Below are 12,839 nucleotides of genomic sequence, written 5' to 3' on the forward strand. Positions count from 1 at the left end.
ATTATATTATATTTATTTATTTATATAGCACTTTTCTAAGACAGAGCCAAAAAGTGCTTTACAATACAACAATTAAAACATAATACATAAATAATGATAAAATAAATAAAACACTGCACATTTAAACCTCAAAAGTTTCCCATGATCACTCTCGAAAGCCAAAATGTAAAAGTGGGTTTTTAAACGTTTTTTTAAATGGTACTGCAGATTCAGCGAGATTGATATCTAAAGGAAGACTGTTCCATCATTTAGGAGCACACACAGCAAAGGCACAATCTCCCTTTTGTTTCAGTTTAGTTCTAGGGACCACCAAAAGACCCTTGTTAGAGGATCTCAGAGACCTGTTGGTCATAAGGGAAAGTAGCAATTCACTAATGTGCATTGCCCTGTAGAGCATCATCTTCTTCTTTTGTGTGAGTAGAAACAGGAGAAGCCTAAACCTCCTTTTTACATATAAAAAACGTGACCTTTGGTGAGGTAATGGTGTCAGAAACAGACTTCAACATAGAAGACCAGGATTAGCAGGTCCAACTCTGGTGCACTGGCACATTCTCTTTACAGAGGAGAGCAGGTTCACACTGAACAGTGCCATGGTGAATACCATCTGCAACATCAACCAGCCTGCCCCACTGGTCTGGGGAGGCATATCTTTGGAGGATCACATAAACCTCCACATCATACCCAACAAGACCATGAGTGCTGTTAGGAACCAAGATGAAACCTTCAGAGACATTGTCAGACCCTACGGTAGTGTAGTAGGCCCTGGGTTCCTGGTGCCCTGGTTTTGGTGAAGGACAATGACTGGTCTTATGTGTCCAGAGCATGTAAGTGGTTCTTGGATGATGAGAACACTAATCCTATTGACTGGCCCTTACATTCATTAGACCTGAATCCAACTGAGAACCTTTGTGACTTTATGTATCACTGCATTCCAGCCCCACCAAGGTGCACCACAAACTGTCCAGGACACAATCCATCATCAGGCACCATACACACAGCTAGAGTAGGCATGTCACAATAACTTTTTTATGGATGGAATATTCTTTCTGGATTTATTGCTATAAATTATTGTATCATAATTTACAAAGCTTTTTATGCCACTAATACAGCATAAGCATAATTAATAATAAAAGATTGTCCTCTTTTAGCAATAATAGTGAAATAATGCAATTATGCCTTTTAAAAAATAAAGTACCTTTGGTTAAGGCTGTTGAGTTCACGGAAGCCTGGTTAAATAATGCAGTATGGAGGGTGGCAAAAGTTATTACAATCATTTATCATATGAAGTTGCTAACTTAATTATCGTGACTAGCTGAGAAACTATGAGCTCACTATAAAATTTACATGGAAATTAGATTAGATTAAAATTTGATTATTAATTTAGATTAAAATTTCTGATTTTAATGTTTTACTTTGATTTGAGTCCCGTCCTCCATGGTTTGATGATTCTGGTTTTCATTGAATGTTGAATGTTGTTGTGTCGTTTTGTTCTCAACTAATCACACAATTTGTATCAGTAAATATTATCATCATTTATCCTTCTTTCATCGAGACCTGATGTGTGATTTCAGTGTTCCCTTAATGTTTTTAAGCAGTGTATATATATATATACGTATATATATATATATATATATATAAAAATATATATATATATACGTATATATATATATATATATATATATATATATATATATATATATATATATATATATATATATATATATACGTATATATATATATATATATATATACGTATATATATATATATATATATATATATATATATATATAATGTATGTGTTGAACAATATATACTGTTAAGCAGGCTGACAGATGAGAGCCAGCCCCACCCACCCACATCACAACACAGCTGTTTGTGATCTTTCCAGCTTTGTCACAGAGCTCTTGTAACAGAGCTTTTCAGTAAATTGATAAATGTTCAACCACTGTTTCAGCCAGCCCTATCCTCCAAATGTTTTTAGTTGAAGGTTATTTTTTATAGTTTTATTATAATTATTATGCATTAAAACGAACAAAACATGTACAAAAGTAAATAAACAGAGTTCTAAATCAGCCAGGTTATTCTCACTAAACCTGTTTGGCACTTATTGTTTACAAAATTGCCCATGTAATCTAGTATCAGTTATGTTGTATAGGGAGCACTATGCAAATCTGCCTGTTCTGCTGTGGCTCGCTGTTTTGTGGTGATAGAGAAAAACATCTTAAATAGTTGTGACATGTTTTACTGAAACACAGGAGCTTTCTGAGTTTGAGGAAGTGTTACTGTTGGTGCAGTTCATTAAACAGCTCAGCTGCTTAATAATAGGTTTTACTGAATCTTTAATACTGTGCTGTTTTAAGATAATGATTACACTATAGCTGAACATTTCATTACTATAGTAGGATACAGTAATATGGAGCTGTATCTACTCTGGAGGGTCATGGGAGCTGATTTAAATTCTCATGGGTTTGAAAGTTTTTGTGTGGCAGAGGTTAGCACTTCATTATATGGTGCACAGTCTTTACCTGGAGCTTTGTAAGCACCTGGGGCTTTTGTAAAAAAAAATTGGGGTTTTGGGATCGGCCTATTCTACAGCTCTATTTTGGTTGTGCTGGATTTTCTTTTAAAGGAGAACTTTAAATGCATTATTATTGTGTTATTACCTTGTTCTTACTAAAGCATTATTGATGTTATTGCTCTGTACATACTATGTTAATGCAGTGTTATTGTGTTTTTACTTTGTTGTTACTGTTCTGTTATTACATATATTTTAATGTGCAATATTACTATTGTACTATTACTGTTGTGTTATTACTATGTTGTGTTTTTACAACCTTGTTACAAGAGTTAGATAGATAGATAGATAGATAGATAGACAGATAGATAGATAGATAGATAGATAGATAGATAGATAGATAGATTTGATAATTTCTCATTTTCTGCAAATAAATTCTCTAAATTACAAGAGAGAAATGTTGTCAGTAGTTTATAGAATAAAACCACAATGTTTATTTTACTCAAACAAATACCTATAAATAATTAAATTAGAGAAACGGAATATTTTGAAGAGATCTCTTAATTTTTTCCAGATGTGTATATTCTTTTAATTTAAATTAATTTAATTTAATTTAATTTAATTTTATTTTATTTTATGTATTTAGCACTTTCCCCTAAATACATTGTGTCAGTAGAAGAAGGAATGCAACCCAAAAAAATAAACATTTATTTAATGTTCTTTGTTATCGGGATCAGGTTCAAAATAGTTAACAGTGGAGATGTTAGAAGGGAGGGACTTTTATTTTGATATGTGTGACCGGAATGTCATTTCCGCGTTTCCTGTATGCTCTGTGTGTGTTGAGGTAAAAACGTGTCTTTTTCTCAGATTCAGTGTTTTTTTTTTCATTAACTTTATCAGAACAGCAGCGGAGAGGAGAGCCCGGCGGCTGAGCGCAGGCAGGTAAAGCTTTAACTACAGAACCTGGAGCTTCTTCTCTGTGGGTCTGTAAATAGAGCTCTGTGATTCTGAAAGCAGCATAGAGGCTGAAGTAAATCTATACACAAATTTACATTTACATTATTCATACATATTCATACATATACATAATTATAGCTTTGATTTCTACAAAACACACCTGCCTTTGTGTTGTTTTCCTACCGAAACATTTAGTTAAATAAATATATATATATATATTTTTTAACTTAGTCTTGTTTTAGATAATTTGTACCATTGTTGTATTGCTCACTTATTATATGATTGTCTTAAAAAATCCCTTAAAAGGGAAAGAAATAACAGTTAGCTAACTGGGCAGACAAGTGCTGCTTGGATAGCTCTTATCTTATATATGTTATCTCCAATGTGTTTATTTCAAATATTACTAGGCAAAAGTTTGAACACAGCTTCTCCTTCAATGTTATTCTCTATTTCTTGATTTAATTTATTTTCTACATTGTATATTAATATTAAAGACATGAAAACTGTCCTCAAAGCTAAATGTAGCTTCAAATATATGAAACATATTCTCAAATCATAAAAAGAACGAAAACGCATTAAATGAGAACAGCTATGACCAAACTTTTGAACTGGTACTGTATACTGAGCTGTGTTAATTCAGACCTGATCTACTGTAATTTTTGGTGAGCAATTATACAGCTCTGGAAAGAAAAATCTGATTTTTCTGTCTGTAGGTATAAGTTTGAGTAAAATAAATATTGTGTTTTTATTCTATAAACTACTGATGGGATTTCTACAAAGTTACAAATGCAGTTATTGTTATTTAGAACATTTATTTGCAGAAAATGAGATATGGACAAAATAATGAAAAAGGTACAGTGCTTTAAAACCGAGTCCCTATTCATTTAGAAACATCAATGGTAATGTTTTAAGAGTTCAGAAATCAATATTTGGTAGAATTACCCTAATTTGTCATCACAGCTTTTAAGCATCTTGGCATGCTCTCCACAAGTCGTTCACACTGATTTGGGTGACCTTATTCCACTGCTGGCTCAAACATTCAAGCAGTTCAGCTTTGTTTGATGGCTTCTGACCAACGTACATCTTACATGATTAGATTCAGGGGTTTTTCATTGGGGTTCAGGTCTGGAGATTCACCGTCAGCTTATTTGAATGTCAGTCAACAGTCGCAGGATGACATCAAGAGCTGTATTTTCGATGAATCTAGCAGCTCTTTAATACTATATTATAGAGTTGAAGTCAAACAAAAGAAAAGAGAGAAAGAAAATCAACCGCCTGTCCCAGGCCATTCCTTTACAAAAAAAAAAAACTTTTAAATAAGATGAAAATGATTGCTATGATAACAATATAAAGGGACCTTATGTAATCTGTTAAAGTTTTTCCATCACACCACATTTTATCCCAGCGTCTAAATATTAGAAGATTATATTTATTAATTCAAACCATGGACATAACTGTCATGTACTTAAAATAATCAGTATCAGATGTTTATATAACCAGTACGCCATGTACTCCATATTCTTTTTGACTTAACGTGGTGTGATTAAAAGTACAATATATAGTGTTGTATGTTTTCTGGCATATTCAATTTGGTAAATATTTATTCTACAGGTTATTAAAGAAAAACTATATATTGTACCTTTAAGCAATAGTACAACTAGATCTAGCCATGTCTACCATTTTTCATGTCATCATGCGTTGGGGGTTTTCTCTGATCTGGACTGCAGGCAGGCCAATTCAGCACCTGTTGTTGTCTTCTGCAACACCACGCTGTTGTAATAGAGGCAGTATGTGGTTTAACATTATCTTGCTGAAATATGCAAGGCCATTACTGAATGAACAAATTCATTTTGGACAGAAGCATACATTTTCCTAAAACCCTTTTATGCTGTTCAGCATTAATGGTGCCTTTCCAAATGTGTAAGCTGCCTCGTGCCATAGGTGCTAATGCAGCCCAATACCAGAGTTATCAGAGATGCAGATATGTGTTCTATGTTGTAATATAAATCTAAATATGATTCTTGGAGCTTTTTAAATCTGGAGATATGATTTTGACAGTGCACAGTGCAGTGACAGTTTTGTCTTTTACAGTGCATGTTGGTGTGCCATGAGTGTATCTGAGGATGCGTTGCTGGCCCGTGTGAAGGCCCTTGAGGAAGAAGTGGAGAGACTGAAGGCTCAGCTGAGGCAAAAGAATGATGGAGTGGAGGAGGAGAGGACTACAGTGTGTACTGATCCTGTCCCTACTGAAGTAAAGATCCAGGAAAATGGAGGCAGCAGGAGGAAAGGAAAGAAAGCAGAGCGAGTGTTTGATTTCTCTGTACATCCACGCCGGCATGTGGCGATACGTCTGGCATACTTGGGCTGGAATTACCAGGGTTTTGCTGTGCAGGAGAACACTGACAACACGGTGGAGGCACGGCTGTTCGAGGCACTTCTGAAGACCAGGCTGATCCAGGATAGGCAGAGCTCTAACTACCACCGCTGCGGCCGCACAGACAAAGGAGTCAGTGCCTACTCACAGGTAGAACACGACTGCTGGGAGTTGCCTGTGCTTGGTAAAGTTCACCAACCATATAAATAATTCTTTATTTACAGGGTTATGATTATTTACTGTTTCTTGTACAATAGACTGTACTACTTTCAACAGTGGAAAGCAGTATTTTCTCGAAAACTTTTAAAGGGGTGTATTCTTTAAATGTCAACAGAAAATCAGTTATTGATATATGTATTGCAGATAGTAGTTTTTTTTACATTATCTCAATTCACATTGCTACAGATGTGTACACCAATGTAACATAAACTTTATGGTGACCTCTTTATTCCTGCATCTATGACATATGTTTCACCTCCACTGAGCTTATAACTGCATTATCTCAGTTGTATAATGACTAGTCATTCTGCTTCTCTGCTCACCCTGTTGTTATTATTATTATTTGGTGGGCACTGACATTGTGGTGGTGTGGAGTGTGTGTTGTGCTGTATAAGTTGATCAGATGCAGCAGTGCTGCTGTCGTTTTTTTATTAATTAAGTGTTCATTGTAAAGGAAATGGATACTGTATTTTTTGCACTATAAAGCACACTTAAAATTCTTTAATTTAACTAAATATTCTTTAATGTTCCCAAAAATTTTCAGTGAGCCTTATAATCTAATGTTCCTTATGAATTATGCCAGTCAGGTAATAAAGCAACAGTAAAGCAACTTCGCTGAAGTGCAGCGTTATAAAGGAGTTTTAGTGAAGCACTGAGACTAACCACAGCTGTTAACTTCTTTGGCTGTTCAGAGCTGAATATTATCGGACTGTAGTCTGTGTGTTTACTCTAATTAAACAAGCTGCATGGGACAAACCGCTAGCTGATTGTGCCCTAGGTTACCAGAACACGTATAATGAATATTTATTTCAAGCACCCCGTGTTTCCATGGAAGTGTTTCTCAAGTATGAAACATCAAATCTAAAGTCAGTGGGATTATCTAATATCTTCTCCAAAGCATTGCATATGTCTCTGCAGTATTTATTAATAACAGGGCATTCCCAGAAGATATAGTAGTGATTAGCGTTTTATCATCCACATTGTCTCCAACAAACTAATCTGGCTTGGTGTTCTAAAAAACGCATAACATTTTTCCAACATAATTCCTGCCAGATTGATAAGTAAGATGTCTGTTGTAGTGTGCACGTGTTTTCCCAGTCCTCCGTGGGAATATGATTGCCACTGCATTGTACTGCTGTAGTTTTTAAACACCGTGTTCACTCTATTAAACACTTGTACCTATCTGCTCCAACTTGTAGATGTAAAGTGAGAGACAGTAGCTTATCTGTTGCTGCACAGTTTGTGTTGGTCATCCACTCTATTCCTTCGTTAGTGTTCACAGGACGGTGCACACAGGATGCTGCTGGTGGACTATTCTCAGTCCAGCAGTGACACTCATGCCGGCACAACACCAACCAACACACCACCACCACCATACCAGTGCTGAGAACTGTGGGGGTGGAACTGTGGGGTCCTGGTTATTGAAGAAGGACAGTAAATAGAAAAACAATTACAGTCTGTAATTATAACACTACAAAGGGCTCTTATATGAAAGGATATGGATAAAAATACATAGTGGGTGTATTAGAGAGTGGTCATAATGTTTTGCGTGTGTTTTACATTGTGTGCTTAATGTATTCACTCTACAGGTACATTAAGAAATATGTTTTTCTAAATCAATATTTTGTTAACTTTTGAAAATACATATTGCCATTCATTTCAATCTCTCTTTCTCTCTCTCTCTCTCTCTCTCTCTCTCTCTCTCCCCCCCTCTTCCTCTATTTCTCTCTCAGGTCATATCCATTGACCTGCGCTCCTGTCAGTACAGTGGTTTGGGTGTGACTGTTCCTGATGGCATTGATCCTAAAAGTAATGCTCCCAAGGAAGAACTTCCCTACGTAAAGATTCTGAACAGGGTTCTGCCCCCAGACATCAGGGCGCTTTGCTGGTCACCAGCAGAGACCGGTTTCAGTGCACGCTTCGATTGTGTATATCGAACCTACCGGTACTACTTTCCCCGTGGAGAATTGGATGTGGAGCTGATGGCTACAGCAGCCAGACGGTCAGTGGAGAAGGAGATAAAGTTATCTTATTTTGTATTTTAAGGAGAACTCCAGTGTGAAATGGATATTGGGTGTTTAAAAACATGATTAAAAAGTACTTACCTTTATTGAATAGCCCACCTCCGCTCTTCCGCAGCAGTATTTTGTGCACTTTGCCCAACCAGGCTTTTAGACTTGGTGATACGGGGCATGCCTTGCCCCTGCAGATAAATCGCTTTTTACACTTTTTTTAACCAGGCTCAAAGTAGCTCCACGCCTCATTGGTAGAATCCGCAGAGCTCTGACATTTAAAACTATAAATCTGCACAAGAAGTCTATTAAAAGCCACTGTTTACATCCCATAGTGTAGGTAAATCTCAGGGCGCAGCCATCTTAAATTTAAGTCTCAAATTTAATTTAATCAACCATCAAGCACGAATAGTAAAACTTTTTGAGCAATGTTTATGTAATTTGTTGTTGGTTCTTTGCATTCTAATATCGACAGTAATCAGATATTTTCAGCAAAAGCTGGAATTTGTGCATTTCCAAAGAATTAATTTTGCAATCTGCTCAAATATCCAACCTATTCATTCGTGCTTGATGGTTGATTTATTGCGACCCACCTATGCTATGGGATGTAAACAGTGGCTTTTAATACACTTCTTGTGCAGTTTTAAAGTTCTAAATGTCTTGTTTTAAATGTCAGAGCTCTCCTGATTCTACCAATGAAGTGTGGAGCTACTATGAGCCTGGATTATCTGCAGGGGAAAGGCATGCCCTGTATCAACCAGTCTAAAAGCCGGTTTGGGCAAAGTGCACAAAATACTGGATATCAGAAAGCTGCGGGAGAGCAGAGGTGGGCTATTTAACAAAGGTACAAACTTTTTATCACGTCCTAATACACCCAAAGTTCATTTCACACCGGAGTTCTCCTTAAATAAGTAGCGTTAGCTTCTCCTGTCCTTTGTTCAACAGTAAATGCTTTCTGTGCAGGTATGAGGGCACACATGACTACAGGAACCTGTGTAAGATGGATGTGGGCAACGGAGTGCTGCAGTTCCAGAGGACCATCCAGTCTGCAAGTGTTCAACCAGCCCAGCCCTGTGAGCCCTGCCCAGTTAACCCCCTGCAGCTTTATGTGTTTGAGGTCAAAGGACTTGCTTTCCTCTACCACCAGGTCAGCACACAAGCACACAGCCTTTTCTCTATTGCTCTGTTACTACATGTTTACCCTGGATATCACTGGATCCTTTGAATTATGGAGTCAAGATTTGAAAATTACTAAATCAGTAACTATCAATAAGCCGGTGCTGTTTACCAGTGTAGTCGTATTAGCAAGTTCAATTTGGGAAGCAATTTTGTTACATTGATAGTCCATCCTTATAACCAGTTTAATCAAACTGGTCAACCACCCTCTTCAGACCGATAGTCCATCTAAACCAGCTTCTCTAGTGCAGCTTACTGTCATCAAACTGACATCTGCTGTCCTCAAAACACCGTTAATGTGCGTTATTGCCCACCTGGCAACACTGAGCAGGTAAAAAAAAAAAAAATTCTGCTTGAGTGGAAAATGAAAACATGTCATAATAGCTGAAACTCTGTAACTGTTGCTACAAGTCTGTGTTTTACATGTAGGAGAACCGCATGCCTTTTTCAGTTGTTGACTAACACTACCGCTACACACAAAACACATGCAGTAATCTGAGTGCAGTGTTTTAAAGTAACTGGGAGCTAAATGAGCTGAAGGGACGTCAGTCAGGATTTCTCAGTTTCTTTCACTGAGCTAAATGAGAGCAATGTGAGTGAGAGTAATGTTGTAAATGTGTATCATGACTTTGGTGCACTTAATTTTTTTAGAATATTTAGATTTTGCCCATCTCACTAATGTTTGAACCAAAATGTCTTCAGGTTCGCTGCATGATGGCTGTGCTGCTTCTCATTGGCCAGAAGCTGGAAGCTCCAGAGATCATAGATAAGCTTCTGGATGTTGAAAACAATCCCAGGAAGCCTCAGTACAGGTGAGCAGACCTTCTGATCTGAAAGTGTATATTAGAGTTGAGCAGCACTAAGACTTGATAGGTTGTTAGTTAGCAATGTCCCTTGTCTTTTTACGATTTACAATAGAGTTAGTTCTCACATGGATCATACTGTATGTTGTAATTTGTGTTACTCAGATCAGTTGTATGATGTATTTTTGTGGTGTGTTTGTGCAGTATGGCAGTAGACTACCCACTCGTGTTGCATGAGTGCCATTTTGAGGGGCTGAAATGGAATAAAGAGCCTGAAGAGGAGAGCCATGTGCTCAGTTGCCTGTATCAACAGTGGACACAGACTGCAGTCAAGGCCCAGGTTCTAAACAGCATGATGCAGGACCTGCAGAACACAGCTACAGGTGTGTAGAGTAGATTGACTTGCTGTGTTGAACCACTGGGACCACTTTTTTCTTAATACTTAAGTAGGTGCAAAATGGCTGGTTATTAGTAGTGATGCAGTGAGTTTTTGGAAGACTGAGTAATTCATACCAAACAATGACATGATATGCTGATATTCTGAGCTTTATAATCTAGAATAGTCATAATACACATCACATTAAACACTAAAACTTCCTCTAGCCAACCAAAGCAGTACCATCAACCTGCCTACAACTATCAGCAAGCATTTCAGCTCGGAAAAACAGTAAGCATCAGGGCTAACTGTTCCTACCTTACAGAGGCTGGCTGCTATCTCTGTTACATCATGGCTTTAACACGACTAATGCTGCCTTCAAGTCGTGTTAGAAATATTGTATTTACGAGATGAGAGCACATGAATACCACTACAAACTCGTATTTACCAGTGGGAAACTGGGATTTTTAAGTAAGTCCCATAATTCCCAGTTAGGGGCAGTAACAAAAGGGTCAACAAATTGATGCAGACAGTTCGTATTGTAAACTGCTTACACTTCTGTTATTGCTACAACACTTCAACATGTCAGATTGTTATTATCTAATAAAATCACTAGCAATACGTGAACAAACTTAAAAGTCTGGCATGTTTCACGGTTATACTGGGATAAAAACATCACTAGCCTAATGCGTGTCTTTTTCCCTTCATTCTCTTGGAGTAGATAAAATAAATAAACCTCCAGTTTTTTATTGATAATAGACCAAAAGGATAAACAAAAGGATTTTCTTTATACCGTCCATTTTCACCCCACCAAAAAAAACACTCAAACGCATGTCAAGTCATAATCACGACCTTTAACCTCGTAAGGACTTGAGGGGAGCATTAGTCTGGCTGTTAGCATTGCAGCTAACCCTCTATCCTTCGCCTCGTAACTCAGGTTCAGAACGATCTGCAGACATGATGGGTAGATATTTTATCAAACAGCAAGACTTGCACTATCTAATCAGCACAGGGGCATTTACATCAAGTGTCTGCAAGTAATCCTGCATGGAACAGCAGCTAAAATGCACTCATTTGAAACGCAACAGCTTATGTATGAAATGCAAGCAATTTCAAGTTTACATTTTATATATTGATTGGTTTAAAAAAAAAGTTCAGGGAGTTTTAGTAAGCTGATCTAAGATCATCTTGACATTTGTTCGCTTATGTATTTTAATTTCCTATAAGATGAAGGAAATTTAAAGTATGTATATGTGTGTGATCCTCAGATCCTCAGGCATCCCCTTCTGTGGACTGCTGGCTCATGGAGGGTTCAAGACAGAAGAACTACCGCCCCCTGCTGGAGCGCCCACGCTGTGAGAGCCTGGAGTCCAGAATCCAGCACTTTGTAAAGAGAGGGAGGCTGGAGAGAGAGGAGGGGGAGAATGGGGGGGAGACTGCTGTCTTCAGGGGCAAGAGATCAAAACACTCGCACCATGTGACCTCTACAGGCCAACAGCAAGAGGAAGATAGTGTTCTCAGAATCAAGGATGTCCCATTATAACCCTCATTATGAGCTTTCTTTGTTGCCAACTTTGATGGGGAACTGTGCTGGGATACATGAGCACATACAACAACAGCAAGATTTGGAAAACTGCTCGTTAAACGAGATGGACTCTTGGCTTTGCTGAGAGTCACAGTCGTTTTTTTTTTGTTTTTTTTTTAAGTATGACATTTTTTCTTCATATGAATGATTTTTTATTAACAGCTTTGTTGATATGATACACCAATTCTGTATGTACTTTAAGCTTGAACTAAAATGTGCTATGCACACAGACTCATTAGGGATGAAATAAAATTCTTTATTCCTAAAATGTGAGTAATCACTCTTTTTGGAAAGTTGAGTTTAATTTTAGAAACCACAACCAGACCTGAATACTGCCAGATCTGTACAATCAAGAAATCACTTAAATAGAACCTGTCTGATAACATGAAGCAGCTCAAAGCTAAAAAGACAATGTCTGGCCATCTGTTCGTGACCTCAAGTTCAGGTGTACTTGGGTTCTGCAGCAGGACAATGATCCAAAGCACACAAACAAGTTCACTTCTGAGTGACTAAATGAAGGTTTTGGAGTGGCCTAGTTAAAGTCTAAATGAGATGCTGTGGATGATCTTAAACGGGCTGTTCATTCTGCAAAACCCCTCCAATGTGGTTGAATTAAAACAGTTCTGCAAAAAGAGAGGAACACAATTTCTCCACAGAAATGTGAAAGACTCATTACCAGTTATCGGTAAAACGTGATTTAAAAAAAGAATTGTGATTTAAAACAAACACTGGTTTTGCCTGAAAAAATGAAACTTTGAACACACCATTCAGATTAGACTAAAAATTTAATGTCATATCTTGAAACACAAACAGCAATACAT

General features: G+C 37.3%; 1 protein-coding gene across 3 annotated transcripts; it reads left to right on the forward strand.

Moving 5' to 3' along the window:
* Positions 1 to 3,299: 3,299 nt before the first annotated feature.
* On the forward strand, positions 3,300 to 12,286 carry pus3 (pseudouridylate synthase 3). 3 transcript variants are annotated; one of them, XM_015602195.3, is made up of 7 exons: positions 3,300 to 3,360; positions 5,565 to 5,997; positions 7,800 to 8,068; positions 9,042 to 9,225; positions 9,957 to 10,066; positions 10,262 to 10,440; positions 11,702 to 12,286. In XM_015602195.3, exons 1-7 carry the CDS (start codon positions 3,320 to 3,322, stop codon positions 11,974 to 11,976), a joined length of 1,491 nt encoding a protein of 496 aa, XP_015457681.3. In that variant the 5' UTR covers positions 3,300 to 3,319; the 3' UTR covers positions 11,977 to 12,286. The 3 variants fall into 3 exon arrangements, with proteins under 3 accessions (XP_015457681.3, XP_007236408.3, XP_049336443.1); XM_007236346.4 differs by having other exon boundaries at positions 3,322 to 3,458; XM_049480486.1 differs by having other exon boundaries at positions 3,322 to 3,454.
* The last annotated feature ends 553 nt before the right edge of the window (positions 12,287 to 12,839 follow it).

This window comes from Astyanax mexicanus, chromosome 6 (genome assembly GCF_023375975.1).
Source record: "Astyanax mexicanus isolate ESR-SI-001 chromosome 6, AstMex3_surface, whole genome shotgun sequence".
NCBI lineage: Eukaryota > Metazoa > Chordata > Actinopteri > Characiformes > Acestrorhamphidae > Astyanax > Astyanax mexicanus.